The 17,798-nt window shown below is 45.0% G+C and overlaps 1 protein-coding gene across 4 annotated transcripts in view; it reads right to left on the bottom strand.

Moving 5' to 3' along the window:
• Positions 1-514: 514 nt before the first annotated feature.
• The window catches only part of uacab (uveal autoantigen with coiled-coil domains and ankyrin repeats b), a 106,742-nt gene continuing 89,458 nt past the window's right edge, over positions 515-17,798 (bottom strand). For 2 of the 4 annotated variants that reach the window (XM_054732299.2, XM_015940550.3), the window contains exons 3-19: positions 15,924-16,012; positions 15,534-15,598; positions 14,400-14,457; positions 13,906-13,976; positions 13,601-13,707; positions 13,070-13,251; positions 10,217-10,254; positions 9,896-9,952; positions 9,642-9,749; positions 9,271-9,303; positions 8,814-8,906; positions 6,072-6,102; positions 5,914-5,963; positions 2,725-5,424; positions 2,482-2,640; positions 2,246-2,311; positions 515-706 (exon numbers count right to left, since the gene is read on the bottom strand). In XM_054732299.2, coding sequence (XP_054588274.2) covers positions 635-706; positions 2,246-2,311; positions 2,482-2,640; positions 2,725-5,424; positions 5,914-5,963; positions 6,072-6,102; positions 8,814-8,906; positions 9,271-9,303; positions 9,642-9,749; positions 9,896-9,952; positions 10,217-10,254; positions 13,070-13,251; positions 13,601-13,707; positions 13,906-13,976; positions 14,400-14,457; positions 15,534-15,598; positions 15,924-16,012 — 3,979 coding nt within the window. In that variant the 3' untranslated portion in view covers positions 515-634. The remainder of the gene's footprint in view (positions 707-2,245; positions 2,312-2,481; positions 2,641-2,724; positions 5,425-5,913; positions 5,964-6,071; positions 6,103-8,813; positions 8,907-9,270; positions 9,304-9,641; positions 9,750-9,895; positions 9,953-10,216; positions 10,255-13,069; positions 13,252-13,600; positions 13,708-13,905; positions 13,977-14,399; positions 14,458-15,533; positions 15,599-15,923; positions 16,013-17,798) is intronic. The other 2 variants (XM_054732300.2, XM_054732301.2) reach the window with 2 other exon arrangements.

Raw genomic sequence — 17,798 nt, 5'->3', positions numbered from 1 at the left:
GAAGAACGACAGCAGTGTAAATGCTTATAAAATCCCAACATCTTTAATCTGTAGAAATAACCTATTTTTTCTAACCCTGCCGGATTATAACAGAGGAGTAATTAAAGGTTCTCTAACCCCTACAGCCTCGTTGGTAAAATATGAACCTGTCCTCTCACTTTCAGCAGCTTTGCAGTTCAATGTGAAAACATTGTGGATGGACGGTGCCTGTCGGGTGGGAATGTGAAAAGTGGTCTTTGTGTTCGTGTCCAGTTTGGTTTAGCTGAGCAGGACGAGTCACTCACAGCAGAAACACACACTTCAGATGACAATCACATTACTGAAGAGGCTGTCAAAAACAGATCATTCACACAAACTGTTATTGAATGAAAATATTTTCAGTGTTTGGAGTTTGATGAAGCTCCTTTATACGAAGCTGCAGATATCAGACTCAAAGTAATGCTAAAAAAAGGATTTCAGAAATGTGTTCTCTCTCTCTCTCTCTCACACACACACACACACACACACACACACACACACACACACACACACACACACACACACACACACACACACACACGCAGGGCAGTCTCAGGGGCCAGATGGATGGTACTTCAGAGGGGCGGGGGACGTGACAGCAGGTGTGTTTGCAGCTCTAACACAGGAACTCCTGTCTCATGCGGATGATTTGTAGCAAGGCGGCCTGGACGTCTGCATCCATGTGACCCTTGGGTAAGAGAACAGAAATGAGCTGCTGTGATTCAACATAAACTTTAGAGAACTACTATCTCTGAACAAATCAAAAGGGTTTCTAACAGCACCTATGGCGCAGCGACAAAGCTGAAAACCTGATTTTCCACTAGCTGCAGGACTTTTTTACCCCTACTTCACACTGGAAGCACCAGCGGTGCGGAACGGCAGCGGAACGTCGCTGCTTCAAATAGAATCCATTATAGTCTATGGGGGTGATTCAAACCGGCCACGATACCGACATTTTTTGGCGTGTCCCAGAAGCAGGAGGTCGCGCCGCTAAAAATATGATGGGGTTCCCTTTTTGCCAGAAGCCTCTTCTGGGACACGTCAATTTCTGCAGTTAACATGGGGCTAGACAGGAAGTCACATACTGTTTCTGTTTAAAAACTTTGGCACTTTGAAAAATAAAGACTATTGCAGCGATGTGATTTCATATCTAGAATATGTCAAATAATAATAATAAGACATCAAACTTATATAGCTCTTTTTAAAGATGCTTTCATGCACGCTCACATTCACACACTGCTAGTGATGGTAAGCTACTTTGTAGCCACAGCCGCCCTGGGGCGGTCTGACAGAGGCGAGGCTGCCATTTGGCGCCGTTGGCCCCTTTGACCACCACCAACACAGGCAAGTTGGGTGAAGTGTCTTGCCCAAGGACACAACAGCAGAATACTGTGGTGGAGCTGGAGTCAAACCCATGACCCTCCGATCATGAGGCAACCCGCTCCACCTCCTGAGCTACTGCTGCCCTGTCAAAACATGTGACCTAACGGCTTATTTACTCCCAGCATCATTCCTGAAGTGTGGTGGTGTGTTTTTCATGGCTTTATTCCTGGCATTGGAGAGGAACAACATCAAACAGCGATATCAAACAGGATTTCCTTCATTTTGGCTTAATGGAGGGATTTTGGGATCTCGCAAGTTAAGCAAGGAGCACAGCGAGGAAGTCGTTCCGCGGCCAAGACTCTGCCGGTGTGTACTGGACCACAGTAAAAGTCACGAGTAAACTGTTCTGCTGATACTTCCGGTGTGAAGTAGGGGTTCTTTTAAAGCCACATTGATCATTTTGTTTTCAGGCTTTCTGTGGGTCTTTGGGTGTCACTTTTCTGCTCAGTCCTCATCCTACTGTGAGTGTGAAACATGAGGAACGTTAGGGGCAGCAGGCCCTTAAATAAGATTTCTACTGAGGACGGACGTCTGAAAGTCAGATGTTAGGTTGTCTGACACAAAGCTCGATCCTGAATGACTCACAGGTCACAAGTCTTTAGGTACCAAATCAGGCTAAAGATAAATGAAAACAGCCTAAGTCCAAACCTCTGAAAAACCAACAGAGAGCCTGAAATAGTAGAGCTCAATAATATTAGGACTACAAGAGAATCAGGCAACCTGAAATACAAACAATTGATAATAATACGCCCAAAAATTGTAGATTCTGGTTTAGGTTTGAAAATAAAAGAACGTTTCAGACGTAGGTAACCTCTTACAACAGAGATGAGACAGAAGAGCTCACCTGTGCTGCACTCAGTAGATGAGTTCGGTAGATTGAAACCACGTCTCGGTGCTGCCTCTCAGCATCCTGAACAGGGAGACAAGATGATAACTTCAGAGTACAGCTTTGAATTCAGCCTTGGCTTCACCTCCACTCATCAATAAAACAATCACAATATATTTATGACCAAAATAATCCTCAAAAGTTCAATTTAAACCCTCCCATAATCAGATTATAATCCAAGGACAGGACAGAACCTCACTCACAGCCAGCTGCTGCTGTAGGCTCTTGATCTGGGCTTGGAGAGCATCGATCTGCTGCAGGTGCCTCTTGTTGGTGTTGCTGGTGTAAGCCAGCTGAGACAGACCGTTCAGCGCCTGCTTCAGCCGCTCCACGTCTGTCAGCAGCTCTGTGATCTGAAGCACAACATTTATGTAGATTTAGAGGAAATCTCAATCTAAATCTAATCCAGTAGATTATACGGCTACAGGATTTTGTACCTTTTTGTCTTTGGCTTCAGTCTGCTGAGCGGACATCTGAACCCTCTTCTGCAGATCACAGATGGTGCTGAGCGACTCATCGTACCTCTCCTTTAGCTCCCTGATCTCCCTCTCCACGGCCCTTCCCTTCTCCTGGACGGCATCCACCTCGGCCCTGGCTCTTTCCTCGCCCTCTCTGGCTCGCCGTGCCTCCAGATGGGCCTCCTCACACTCCTGGGCTAAGCACTGTAGTTTGCTGCTCAGGCTGGTGGCCTCCTCCTCCAGCTGCTGCTGCTTCTCCTTGTTCAGACGGTTCATTTGGTCTTCCTTGTGGCGGATCTCCTCCAGAGCTTGTGTGGCCTGAAGCAGCTCGGACTGCAGAGCGAACACGTCCTCGGCCCTCTGAGCACTGTTCTCCTCCTCTTCACGGAGAGACATCTGAAGTTTGGCGACCTCTGCCTCCAGGGCGTCTTTGGTCTTGGTGTGTTGTTGCAGGAGAGAAGACCGATCCTTGTTGAGCTCCTGAAGCTCGCTCTGGAGGACACAGGCTCTCTGGGCCTCCTCCTGCTGAGCCTCCCTAGCTTTCTTGCAGTCGGCCTGAGCCTGCTGCATGATGTCATGGAGCGTTTTCAGCTCGGAGTCGTAAGTTGCTATCCTGGTCAGCTCTGATTTCAGACGTTCCTGCAGACTTTGGATCTGAGTCTTATGGAGAGCATTCTCCTCTTCCAGTCCAGTTTTCTGAAGCGTCACCTGCTGGAGTTCTTGTTCTAAGCTGACCATCTTCTGGGTCAGAACATCATATTTAGACTTAAACTCTTCCTCCACTTTATTGTGTTTCTCACTGGTGACCAGAACAGAGTCCAGCTTCTGCTGAACAGACTCCACATCAGCCTGAAGTTTCTCTTTCTGCTGTCTGAAGCTCTCCATGGCACACCTCTCTTTGTTATACTTTTCTTCCATCTCCAACAGCTTCTCTGTCAGCTCCTTCACTTGGACACTGTGAGACGTTTCCTTCTCCTTAGCAGCTGTCAGAGGAACAAACTTGGACTGGATGGCCTCCTGGATGGTATCGAGTTCTTTCTTCTGGGCCTCCAGCTCTAGAGCGAGCTTCGCTGTTTCCTCCAGGGCCAGCGCGTGCATCGCTGAAGCTTCATTGGCTCGGTTCTCCGCCTCAACCACGGCAGCGTTTAGCCTGTCTGTGACCGATCTGTGCTGTCCCACACTTAGAAACTCCGTTTTCATCTCCAACATCACCTTCTCCAGCTGCTCTTTCAACTTCCCCTTTTCTTCTCTCACGTTCTTCAGCTCCTCGCTACTTTCTTTTTCCCTGGTTTCCATCTTCACCATCTCTGCCTTCATACGTTCTATGGTGGAGCTCAGCTCCACCTTCACCTGCTCGTGCTGCTGTTTGGGAACAAACTGCTCCTTCACACTCTGTCTCAGACTCTGGTTCTGCACCATAAGCTGCTCACGTTCTTTATCTCCGTCTTCACATCTCTTCTGTAGAAGATCAAGCGTCTTTGTCAGTTCTGTGTTCTGGGTCTTCAGTGTGTCCACCTCTCTCTGATGTGTCTTACTGGTGTCTTTGAAATTGTTGATAGTCTCCAGTAATGTGGTCCTCTCAGTCTGGATCTGCTGGACTTGTGCTTCTGCCTTTCCATAACGTTCACTGGCTTCCACCAGTTTGTCCTCTAGCTCCTCTAAAGCCGTCACCATGTTCTTCCGCATCTCCTCGTGATGTTTCATAGGTATGTAATCCTTCTCCATCCTGCTGTTGAGCTCGTCCAGCTGCTCGCGCAGCACATCCCTCTCATCTTCACTCTCCTCCAGATCTTGAATCAGATCCTGGCTCTTGGTGGTCACATCCATCAGCTTCCTTTTCAGAGAGGTGTTTTGTTCTTCCAGAGCAGCCACGATCCTTGAGTGCTCATCTGCAGACACAGCCCCCGATGGGACTGACGGGCTGTCGAGTTTCCGATGGAGATCTGCTACCTCCTCCAGCACACGGTCGTAGTCTTCCCTCAACTCGGCGAGCTGCCGTTCCTTCTCATCGACTGCGTTGGTCAGCAGGTTCTTCATGTTGTCGAACTTCTCAGCTGATACCGTGTTGACTTGTTTGGTCTGGGATTCCTTCACCTGGGCCTCCATCTTGACGAGAGCTTGAGCGAACACGTCTCGTTCAGCAGTGAGAGCTTCCAGCTCCTGGTTCAGCCGTTCGTTCTCTGCTGCCAGCTGGCTCTCGCTACTCTTGTACTCCTCCAACGCCTTCTCGCTCTGTTTGAGGCGGTTCCGAACGCGGCCCACTTCGGCTGACGCACCTTCATATTTGGACTTCACATCCAGAAGCTGTACACGCACTTCCTCAGAAGCCTGGCCGTCTAGGTGCTCCTTCACAGCGACCACATGAGCCTGCAGCTGTTTGACTTTACACTCAGAGTCCAGCATCCTCTTCTGGACGTCTCCCAGGGCGTCCTCCAGCTCTTGAACCTGACGGTCGGCCTGCTTCTGGATGCTGTCTCGGCTTTCCACCAGCTCCTGGCACTCGCGGGTTTTGCGGGTTAGTGCGGCCTGAAGCCGGGCCGTGTCTTCTTCTGCTGCCTGCTGCCTTCTCTTGACAACTTCGAGTTCATAGTGGAGTGCCTCCACCTCCCCAGAGACATCCCCGTCTGCTTTGGTGGGACTCCTTAGGAGGCGTCTGGACACGACGGCATTCTGGAGCAGCTGCAAGGAAAAAAAAACATTGAAAGACACAAAACAAAGCTAAATTATTAGTTTGTTAAACTAGAAATAATCAGACATTTTACATGAAAATATTCCTGTTTTGTTTAATACTGAAAGATTTCTGTAGGATTGCCTGAAAACAGCAAAAATCTAAACATACATGATGTTTCTTTAAATTACACGTCCAACAAAAATGTTAAAGAGCCACAAAACTCTGGTCAAGACTAAAATAAGTACTCTGAGAGTAAGAGCAGCACTTTTTTAGGTTAACTGATTAAAATATTATCGACTTCTGGAAGTTATGGTTTGAACTAAAAAATAACCAGAATCCGATCATACTGTTGGGATTTTAAACAGTACCACCTGTGCTTGGGTTAGCGGACCTATTTGGACTCAAATATTATTTATATTTCATTTATTTTTAAATCATAACAAATAAATAAACAAAAAAAAATAAATGAATTCACGAACGAACGATGAACGAAGTACCTGGTCAGATTCCAGACTGTGAGCTTGTTTTACTAAAATGTTTTCTTTTCCTGAAAAACAAAAGCACCGATTATAAAGCAGGACTCAATGAAATTTAGAAATGAGATATTTTCTAATAAAAACAAATGACATTAAAATAAAAATGAAAAGGTGCTCACCCTTGATGACAGACTGCCCTGAGTAATCCCCCTGTAAATACATAAGATACACATTATTTAAGAAGTTTGGTGTCCTTATTAATAAAAAAAAATATGATAATGTTTTGCATTTATTATTATTATAATAATAATTCTTATTATTATTATTGATCCACCAAGAAAATTGCAGCTCAGGTGATCACAGAGGCAAAAAGCCAGATGTGAGGGGAGTTCGGTGAAACCTTAGAGCAGGGGTCCTCAATTATAATGGTCCAAGGGCCACACACAAAAATGACCCAGAAGCAAGAGGGCCGGAGGGGGGCTGCTGTTTGGATCGCTGGCTGTAATGCACATAACACACAAGCTTGCAATATAAAGAAGGACAACACCTGTCCCCCAACAGCTCGGCTGTGTGACTACACTACCCTGCCCTGTGTGACCCTCACCATGTAACCCTCATGTCCACGCTGTCTCTGGAGGAGCAGATAGGAGACAAGATCTCCTGTAACTTAAAATAACCAAAGCTTCCTCCCAGTTTCTCTTTAAGCTGAATTTAACATCAGTTTATCATCATGAAACAAGAACTTCTATCTTCTATTTCTCTCTCCTTTTAACTTCTCTGTGTCCCTAAATAAAAGAGACAGATGATTACGCTGCAGCCGCCGTCACTCACCCTGCTCCCTCCCCAAGACATCACAGCACTCGGTCTGACTGAGCGCTTCCAGGAGAAACAATAATGAAATTATGAAAATAATAATGCGTGTTTGGAGGAGCGTCCTCCGATCCTCTCTCTTGTGTGAGCAGACAATCTCCCTCTCTCTATCTCTCTCAGTCGCTGATCGAGCGAGCGGAGCGCGCCGTGCGACAACCCGCTCAATTAACATTATGTTATTTATTTATATGAGCGTCGCCGTTCAGAGATCTTCTCATTCCGGTGTGAGAGCAGCAGCTGAACGCGGTAACACCACCAGTAACAGAAACTGGTAGGGATCCGGACTTTTTAAAAATCAGCTTTGGTGTAAAGTGAAACGCTGTTTATAACATAATGTTATAAATCCAGAGGGGTGAATTTAGGCAAAGTCAGCAACATGTTTACATCGGTGAACAGCTGCAGAGAGAACGCAAGCTAACGTTGGTAAGCTAGTTAACATACTGCTCTCTCTATGAGCCCCGGCTAGATGCACTACTTCTTCTGATAACTGAACTGGGCATGAACTAGTTGAAGGAATGCTGGAGGAGTTTTGTTTTTGTTTTGATCGCAAAAACAATTTCAGGCTCTACATTTCCCTTTGTTTAGTAATCGTGTCGCTCACTGTTTACATACTTTTGCCGTCCACCATGGTGGACCCACGTGATTAGGTGACGTCAGTGCAAAGGGCCAATATGACCAGGGTCAGAGCTTGGTCTGCATTCATAACTTTATGGACAGGATTTCTAGGCGCAGTCAAGGTGTTGAGGGGATCCGTTTTGGTGGCCTAAGGATTGAGTTTCTGTTTTTGCGGATGATGTGGTCCTGGTGGCTTCATCAGAACGTGATCTCAGGCTTTTGCTGGAGTGGTTCTCAACTGAGTGTGATGCAGCTGGGATGAGAATCAGCTCCTGTAAATCTGAGATCATGGACTTGAGTTGGAAAAGGGGTAGAATGCCTTCTCCAGGTCAGGGATGAGGTCCTGCTCCAAGTGGAGGAGTTCAAGTATCTCGGGGTCTTATTCACGAGTGAGGGAAAGGCGGAGTGCGAGATCGATGGGCGGATTATTGCTGCATCTGCAGTGATGTGGGCGTTGTACCGATCTGTCGTGGTGAAGAGAGAGCTGAGCCGGAAGGCAAAGCTCTCGATTTACCGGTTGATCTACGTTCCTACCCTCACCTATGGTCAAGAGCTTTTGGTAGTGACCAAAAGAACGAGATCGAAGATACAAGAAATTAGTTCTCTCCGCAAATGTCTGGGCTCGCTCTTAGAGATAGGGTGAGAAGCTCGGTCACCCGGCAAGTGCTCGGAGTAGACCTGCTGCTCCTACACATCGAGAGGAGCTAGTTAAGGTGGCTCGAGCATCTGGTCAGGATGCCTCCTGGACGCCTCCCTGGTGAGGTTTTCTGGATAAGTCCAACCAGGAGGAGACCTAAAGGAAGACCCAGAACAAGCTGGAGGGACTTTTAGAGGTTGCACATCTGGTACCGCTCGGCTTGCCCTGCATTGCATATATTGTTTCCGTACCTGGGTGGCCTGGTACTTTTCCCTATCCTACCGGGCGTATTTTTGGGCCCTTATCCTCATGTGGTCCCCTCAGGCTTGGTCTGGGCCAACACACCCAATACGACTGATTGGTTGGCTTAAGTACACGCCTACCATTAAGGGGGAGCCTCCGATTGGGGGATTGAATCAACCAGCGGGGGCTTCCCGCATGCGCGATTCCTTATTATTGTGGATGCTGAAACATACAAACGTTGCCTGTGACCGAAGCTGCGGCAGCGCTCTGTCTCTCTTTCTCACTGCTGTAAGGAACACACACCCACTCACGGCTGCCTTTGTTTAAGGGGGAAACCACAGACGTTTCCGTGCCTCTTTTGCCCCGTCCACATGCTCAGAGATTTCCCCGTTCCTGAGAAGTGTGTGTGTGAACAAACCCTAGCGGTGCGGGGGCCGGACCGACGCCACCCAGCCCAGTCCGTACCGGCCCAGATGGGAAACTGCTATATGTTTCTCAGCTGGCCAGGATTTAAAAAAATCTTATTAAACAAATTTTTCATCAGCAAATCACTGACCATGGTACTGCGATGTTGGACTTTGACCGTTTCTAATCCTCGAGCTCCTTCCTCTTTTTCTTTGGCACTAAGTAACACCTTCAACTGCTCCTTCTGAAGAAGAAAATACACGAGTTTGTCAAGCAGCAACTTTTAGGAAGTCTGAATAAAAATGTGAAACACCTAACAAAAGAAAACACAGCAAAGGATGAAACGCTTCATGTTTTTGTGACAGCTGTTGACAAAAAGGTGCCATCCAAAGAGCCCGGTAGAAACATCTGGAGCAAAGATGTCCACCAAGAACCAGTCAACTGACCAAGCAGATTTTCTATGACATTTGAGTTATTATTGTACGTTATGAAAGGCTGCAGCTTAACATCTCACAGCAGTTTATTATTGGACAAGCTGAAACTCACTCAAGGAAACGTCTAAGGATACACACCAGACACACTTACAACTAAAGCAAGTAGTGCCGTACCTCTTTTAGAGCGTCTCCCACAGCTGTTTTCTCCTGCAGATAAAAAATAATTTCACATTCAGTAAAACTCATTAGATATCACGTATATCTGTTTGATTTAATTTGTGTGAAAAGTACTTGGCAGCCATTCCTGACCAGCATATAGCACCCACTGAAAGAGTACTTCAATCAATATTTTACCGATCAGTAATAAAAACACGCTCCCCTCCAAAAGGAGTCCTAAGTTCAGAAAATTAATTACACATTCCTAAACTAACGTTTTATTCGGTATTTAATTTATTTAACCTTACTATGTTTACTAATTTAAAACTTGGATGGGGCCAAAGCACTCTGAGAAAACATCGGATTTAAGTGTGTGAGCTCCAACGTGCCTGTGTGAGTTGCTGCTGCAGCAGGTTGTATTTTTCCATCAGGAGTTTCTGCTCCTGGTGGTGTTTCCTAAGATTCTCCTGAAGAGTCTCATTTGATCTTTCAAGTTCCTAAAACACAATACATCCACCGTTCTTATAACGCAAGAGTTAGCAAAACAAACATGTTTTATAATTATTGTGGCTTTGAATGTTGTATTCAAGCAGAGACCCAGATGTTTGAGACAAATCGTCAACCAGAGACGAGCAGAACTCACCTGTATGACTTGATCCTTTCTGTTTGACTCAGCTGTCTTTGATCTCTCCACTGACAGCTGAAAAATGGACATATTTGTAATAAAAACCAGAGTTCAATCATTTCAAACGTTCTGATGTGTAACCACTAGATGGCAGTCTCACTCAACTGATCAATTGAATCACAGAAGAGAAAAGTAGTACAATTGGAAACTTGGTAATTGTTCATTATTATAAAAGTTTACTAGAATTTAAGGCAATTTAACCAAAAATGAGTGCAGCAACACAAAGATTGGAGTTCCAGGTGTAGATTAGTTAAAAAGTAAAGCTGTGTCTGCGATTACCTGTCGCTTCCAATGGTCCACCTTTGCAGCCTCTTTTTCTGTAAAACAGAAATGTTTAAGTACAGAGAACATTTCTGAATAAGAATAAAAGTCATAAAAATAATGCAATGCAAAAATTATACAAAAAAGTTTTACAAAAACTTTTAAAAGTCTAGAATCCATAAAAATAAAGATTTGATTTTCTTTTTCATAATTAAAAAATTGAAATACAAAAATTTGCATTTGGCAACAATATGTTGGTTCAGATATATAAAATTCTACAAAAGAAGATAATCCACATATGGTAAATGGCCTGTATTTGTATGGCACCTTCTTAGGGTTCTACAACCCCCCCAAGGCATTTCACAATACAATCAGTCATTCATCCATTCACACGCTGGTGGGGATGAGCTACGATGTAGCCACAGCTGCCCTGGGGCACACTGACAGAGGCTTGCCACCACCTGAAGGCAAGGACGGGTTAAGTGTCTTGCCCTAGGACACAACAGCAGCATTCTCTGGTCAGAGCTGGGATCAAACCTGCAACCTTCCGATTACTGGCTCTACTTCCTGAGCTACTGCTGTCCCTTGTCCCACATAGTCAGGTCTATAAATATTGGGACATCGACACAATTCTAACCACCACAATGGATATCAAATGAAACGAACAAGATGTGCTTTAACTGCAGACTGTCGGCTTTTATTTGAGGGTAATTACATCTTAATCAGGTGAACGGTGTAGGAATTACAACAGTTTGCATATGTGCCTCCCACTTGTTAAGGGACCAAAAGTATTGGGACAATTGGCTTCTCAGCTGTTCCATGGCCAGGTGTGTGTTATTCCCTCATTATCCCAATTACAAGGAGCAGATAAAAGGTCCAGAGCTCATTTCAAGTGTGCTATTTGCATTTGGAATCTGTTGCTGTCAACTGTCAAGATGAGATCCAAAGAGCTGTCACTATCAGTGAAGCAAGCCATCATTAGGCTGAAAAAAAAAACCTATCAGAGAGATAGCAAAAACATTAGGTGTGGCGAAAACAACAGTTTGGAACGTTCTCAAAAGGAAGGAACATGCCAGTGAGCTCAGCAACACCAAAAGACCTGGAAGGCCACGAAAAACAACTGCGGTGGATAACTGAAGAATCCTTTCCCCGATGAAGAAAACACCCTTCACAACAGTTGGCCAGATCAAGAACACTCTCCAGGGGGTAGGTGTATCTGTGTCAAAGTCAACAATCAAGAGAAGACTCCACCAGTGTGAATACAGAGGGTTCACCACAAGATGTAAACCATTGGTGAGCCCCAAAAACAGGAAGGCTAGATTAGAGTTTGCCACACAACATCTAAAAAGCCTTCACAGTTCTGGAACAACATCCTATGAACAGATGAGACCAAAATCAACTTGTACCAGAGTAATGGGAAGAGAAGAGTATGGAGACGGAAAGGAACTGCTCATGATCCTAAGCATACCACCTCATCAGTGAAGCATGGTGCTGGAAGTGTCATGGCGTGGGTATGTATGGCTGCCAGTGGAACTGGTTCTCTTGTATTTATTGATGATGTGACTGCTGACAAAAGCAGCGCGATGAATTCTGAAGTGTTTCGGGCAATATTATCTGCTCATATTCAGCCAAATGCCTCAGAACTCATTGGACGGCGCTTCACAGTGCTGATGGACAATGACCCAAAGCATACTGCAAAAGCAACCAAAGAGATTTTGAAGGGAAAGAAGTGGACTGTTTTGCAATGGCCAAGTCAATCACCTGACCTGAATCCAACTGACCATGCATTTCACTTGCTGAAGACAAAACTGAAGGGAAAATGTCCCAGGAACAAGCAGGAACTGAAGACTGTTGCAGTAGAGGCCTAGCAGAGCATCACCAGGGATGAAACCCAACACCTGGTGATGTCTATCTGTTCCAGACGTCAGGCTGTAATTGACTGCAAAGGATTAGCAACCAAGTATTGAAATGTATAAGTTTGATTTATGGTTCTTATTCTGTCCCATTACTTTTGGTCCCTTAACAAGTGGGAGGCACATATGCAAACTGTAATGGGCTCGACACACGGGAGGCGACATCGCCTCTCCTCCATTCATTTTCAATGAGACATGCGCGACAAAGCGATAATCGCGGGTCTCCCTCCTACCAAGCGAAACGCGAAAAATGTGCGTGTGAAATTTTCCGCTCGTGCACGTGTCGTGCACAGGCGACCCAGCGACGCGATCCCAGAAAGTTGAAACATTTTCAACTTTTCATCGCTGTCGCTGGGACGAGGACCAATCAACGGAGGTTTCATTCACTGACCAATGAACGGACAGGATGCTCCGTACACCTCCGAGCAAACATGAAGGAGAAGTTGATTATTATTATGTTTTATATAGTAAAATCAGAAGTAAGATTTCACATAACTCTAGCAGCACCTTGTGAAACATCATATCTACCACTTTTTTTTATCTCTGAACCGCTTAAATAACCTTAATTCCCTCCAACCTGACACAGCCAAACAAAACAACGGAAGTTTGAATTTCGCCATGGAACAGAACGCGTAGACGGCTTTGCCACTGGCCGCTGCCGCGGATCGCCTCCCGTGTGTCAGGTAATAAAAGCAACGGCGACAAATTTCGCTGATCGCGGTCGTTTGTCGCCTCCCGTGTGTCTAGCCCATTATTCCTACACCGTTCACCTGATTTGGATGTAATTACCCTCAAATAAAAGCTGACAGTCTGCAGTTAAAGCACATCTTGTTGGTTTCATTTGATATCCATTGTGGTGGTGTATAGAGCCAAAAATGCTAGCATTGTGTCGATGCCCCAATATTTATGGACCTGAGTGTATAGTTGATAAAAATACAGTACTCCCTCACATCCATACCTCTTGTGGCCTTTTCCAAGTAACTTTTGACCATCGCAACGAGCTCTGGCTTATTGCTGAGGCGAGCATAGTAAAAAGCGTCGTGGCCCAAATTGTCGACAGCTTTCACATCAACACCTGTCTTCAGCAACACCTCCACTGAATCGTTGCAGCCAAACTCACAGCCCAGCATCAGCGGAGTCCTGAGTGAGTCAAACACAGTGAGAGTGTGTAGAAATGACCTTAGTATTAAATACTGCAATAAACAGTGTTGATTTCCCTCTTTTCTGTTTAGATTTATTTGTGAGGTTTTGGATCATCTTAAAATATCAATAGGTCTAAATAATCAGTTGTAGCTGAAAATGAGTTAGAAACTAATGAACGGCAACATGATCGTCAGCAAACACATCTGAAAGAGTTTAGTAATGAATTAACATTATTTGTGATCTGACTGTTTAAATCTAACCACGAATGTGACTGATCAAAACTGACGTATTGAAACAGGATCAGGGTGACCCAAACTCAAACACCTGCTGAAGAGAAGGCTCTCACTTGTTCTGTTTGTCTCTGACAGTAGTATCGGCTCCTCGCTCTAGCAGCAGCTGGCAAATCTGAGGGTGACATATCTGGGTAGCCAGGATGAGAGGTGTCCTGCCATCCTGCAGAAAAAAATAACCTGTCAGACAGATTACACTACATGGAACTAGTTTAAAGTAATCCAGATAATAGAGGACACAGCTACTATGTAGTAAGACCCTTGACTCCATTTCAACTTAATTTTTGTACCATGATGACTGATCACAAATAAAGTCTTGACCAACGGAGTATTACCACATTGTGTGTTTGTCATTTCTTACAAAGTCACTGGCATTCACAGGAGCCCCACTGTCACAAAGAAGCTTGACACTGGAGGAGCAGCCCGCTAACACTGTGGGAAGAAATCAGAAGAGCGGTTATTTTACCTCCTGAGAAGCGCACACACACACACGCACACACACACCTCACGCTGTTGTGTGTAACAGGGTCAGCCCTTCATTTTAAATGTAACATACATTAAAATGCATGCAAATAACAATAATCATCTTATTTTTTTAAAAGATAATTTAAGTAAATTAGCAGGAATAGAGTAGTAATTTAAACGGGGCATGAAGTAAGAATGACGTTCCATTGCATCACCAAACTGCTTTTTTTCCATCCTTTCATACACTCATGTCTCTACATGAGTAGAGTGGAGTAAAGTTTGTGCTAGAACAGAGTGACTGGGGTTGAGTCAGCAGTCAGAGCCAGTCCAGACAGCTTCAGGAGTGTGAAGTCATGTTAACATAAGAGCTGAGTCATCTGTAGCACGCACCAGCATCATGTAGAGCGGTCCGTCCTTGTAGGTCCACGTTTCCAACTGGACAGTTATGCTACCAGTAAAAAAAAAAAGCATAAAGACAATCAGAAGTTTTATATTCCCCGATGATATGGAGCTTCAGTCTGAATCATTTAACAGTTACAATAAAAGCAAAACAATGTTCTGTGGTTATCTGAAGCTGATCTGTTAACCACAGCTCATGTAGTGATTTTGTAAAGTTTAATCCTTGAGCATCAGGAGAGAATGTTATAGTGACCGTCCCTTATTTCCAGCACTAGTTGGCAGGGCAACCCGAGAGCCAACAGCAGGCTGTTCACATCAGACAGAACGGTGCTGTGCTGACATGTTGGTGACATCTCTACAGTCCCACTCAGCAGGTTGGACACCAGCGGCGATGGTGATGAGGGCCTTAAGGACTCAATGCTAACAGGGGCCTGATGTTGCTGGGTAAGGTTGCCAGCCAGCTATGCCCCACCCACTAAAAAACCCCAACTCTCTCTAGCAACAAGAGGCAAAAATTATCAGCACACTCAAATCACATAGCTGGGGGGGCTCGTGGACCTGATGGATGAGCATGATGGTGGTGGATGGGGGGAGGGGGGTGTCCTATATCAAGCGCGTTCGGGCTCACTGAGTCAGATAGAGGGGGCAGTCAGTGTTGGCACCGAGCGCTTATGTGTGTGATGACGGCACTAAGAATGGACGAGAGGGGAGGGGCTTGGAGGGCAAGCTTGTCAACAGATAGTCTGCTGCCAGCGGCCACAACCTCCATTAGATCATTGCCATATGAGATGGGGAGGCTGGGGGCTGGGGGGAATTATAGGAGCACAATATTGGAAGCGGAAGCCCCCTCATTGTAAACACATATCATCCATTCCCCCCCACCCCCACCCCGAGGGGCTTGGTGACTCAACAGGGCTCACTGTTGACTGATAAGTAGAGGGCTCAGCAGCCAGCGGTGTTTGGCAATAATTATTTAAGGGGGCAGGGCCACCGCCTTGACCGACTGCAGACTGGTGTGGGCAACATGCCGACACACAAGCCACCCGGTGTGAAAACAAAAACATTATTAATGATGAGCAGCATGCTTTCTCCCACAAGCAAACAGCACTTTTCTATAAACTTTACCTGCAGGAGCTTCTGCACACACTGAGAATGTCCGTTCCTAGCAGCCAAGTGAAGAGCATTTTTACCTAGAAGATGTAAGCGCAAAAACTCAAATTCATTTATTGTCTTTCAAGGGTTTAAATATGTGTAACTATAGCATTCTGTGCCAGTGTGTAGTTATATTAGCATTATTTATGTTTTGGTTTTTGTGACAGAGATTTTTTTATTCTCTAGTTTTAATTAAAAACACAAAACTTGATTTCTGTGACTATAAAGCATTAAAAACATCATCATATAAGTAGCTAATCTTTGATTTAATGTTTCTAGAACAGAGACCTTGTGACTGATTTACCACAGTGCAACAAAACTAAAACAAACAGGATGTGGTTTTGTTGTCCAGTGGAAACTCACCTGCAGCATCACTAGCGGTGATGTCAACATTGTGTCCCAGGATGACATTAAGACAGTCAAGCTGTCCTCGTGATGCTGCCAAATGAAACCTGGAAAATAAAATGAACGAGCACATTAAGCAATCTGTGTGCCGGACGGACGTGGCACAGAGTGACAGCAGAGATTTGAAACAGGCTAGTGAAGGACAGATGTGGTGAAAAGAGTACGAGGTGAAATTTCAGGACAAGAGTGGGACTGGAAAAGGACAGCTGGCTCCTCACAGACGGCTAGATCAGCTAACAAGGAACCTCAATGAGGAGCAGGATAACATGATGTTTCCTCTCCATCAGGGTCATGAATGTGAGCATGAAAAAATGTGCAAACTGAAGAAAACAAACAAACATTAACTTGTATTTTAGTGTGTGTGCTCTGTTGTTACTGTCAGTGAAGGCATCATCCATCTAAATTAGGTGCAGGAAAATATCAGGTGAGAGAAAACTAAAAATAAAGTTGATTTCAACACAAAACTATGACATTTATTTTATGGAAAAATGCACAAACTCCTCACTTCTTCCCAAAATGCTCAGTGATGTTTAAACATTTCTTTTGCACTGCTTTGACCCAACCTACAGGAGCATTGCTGCAGCCAGCCCTGGAGGTCTGCAAAGCCCTGATGTGTAAACTAATTCTGACCTGTCACCCTTTGAGCCACATGAGCCCGTTTATACACTAAACCCGAAGAATCTGCCAAGGAGACAGCTAGGCTGTCACCTCAACACTGGCGTGGATATTAAAAGCAGTGTTGATGGCAAGGAGACGCTGCTCCTCGCAGGAGCAGTGGAGGGTCGTGACCTCACAGAGGCAAGAAGCACACAGGAAGCAGACCAGAGCAAATCAAGTTGGGTGGACACAAGTGACAAGCTCAGGAGTCTAAGGATTTTCCATCGGACAACTAAAGAAATGCTGCCCAACATATGAAAATCTTAAATTGGAGCACAGCTTGTTTTATGACTGATAAATAAGGAATGGTGAGTATAAGACCCAGAGATGTTGTAGACTTAAGATCTAAGAGAAAAGGATCTGAGGATGAACCAAAAACACAAGACATCAACTAAAAAGTTAAATGGTCTCTTCATCTGCGTAAAAATATAAATCCCAGTTTGTTTGTTGGCTGAAGGGATGTATGCAGAACAAGAATTTCTAGCTTCTTCCTCAAAAACGTTCCAAATGTGTTTGCATTAAAAAGAGCAGCGGTGCAGTTTCCTCCTCATGTTCCTTGGACAGGTCGACCGTCTACGGGATCTAGCAGCTATTTTCAAATGAAGGAAGAGTATTTATGTTGCTGTCGTAATCAGAACATATATGATGAAAGTGCGTTGCCTTTCGGCGCCACTATACGATGTCTGCAATGACTCTGAACTGTCCTTTTATATATTTGCTGAACCATTTCTTCCTTCCTCTACTTTTACGCATAAGGGCAACAATAGCCCAGGAGGTAGAGCGGGTGGCCAGGTAATCAGAGGGTTGTTGGAGGAATCTGTGGCACCTGTATTCAGCAGCCTCACCTCTGTTAGTGTCAGCTGTGGCTACATTGTAGCTCATCACCACCAGTGTTTGTGAATGTGAGTGAATGCATGAATGATTTGATGTAGTGTAAAGCTCTTTGGAGTCGTCTGACTAAGAAATGTGCTAAACAAGAGCGGGTCATCTATCATTTAGCATTAACTAGATTAAGTCTCAGATGATTTCCATTGTTTTCAGTGTTGGGGTCCTGCCCTCATGAGGAAATTACTACGCAGTATTTTCTCCAAAGGACTATGCCATCTACGCCCTGAAGCGTAGACAATAAAGCATATTGACATCAGCGCCAGCAGGGACTCCATGTCCCATGATCCT

Source organism: Nothobranchius furzeri, chromosome 9 (genome assembly GCF_043380555.1).
Source record: "Nothobranchius furzeri strain GRZ-AD chromosome 9, NfurGRZ-RIMD1, whole genome shotgun sequence".
NCBI classification, from domain to species: Eukaryota; Metazoa; Chordata; class Actinopteri; order Cyprinodontiformes; family Nothobranchiidae; genus Nothobranchius; species Nothobranchius furzeri.
Note: the sequence above shows the minus strand (reverse complement) of the source record. Positions and strands in the feature narration are given on the sequence as shown.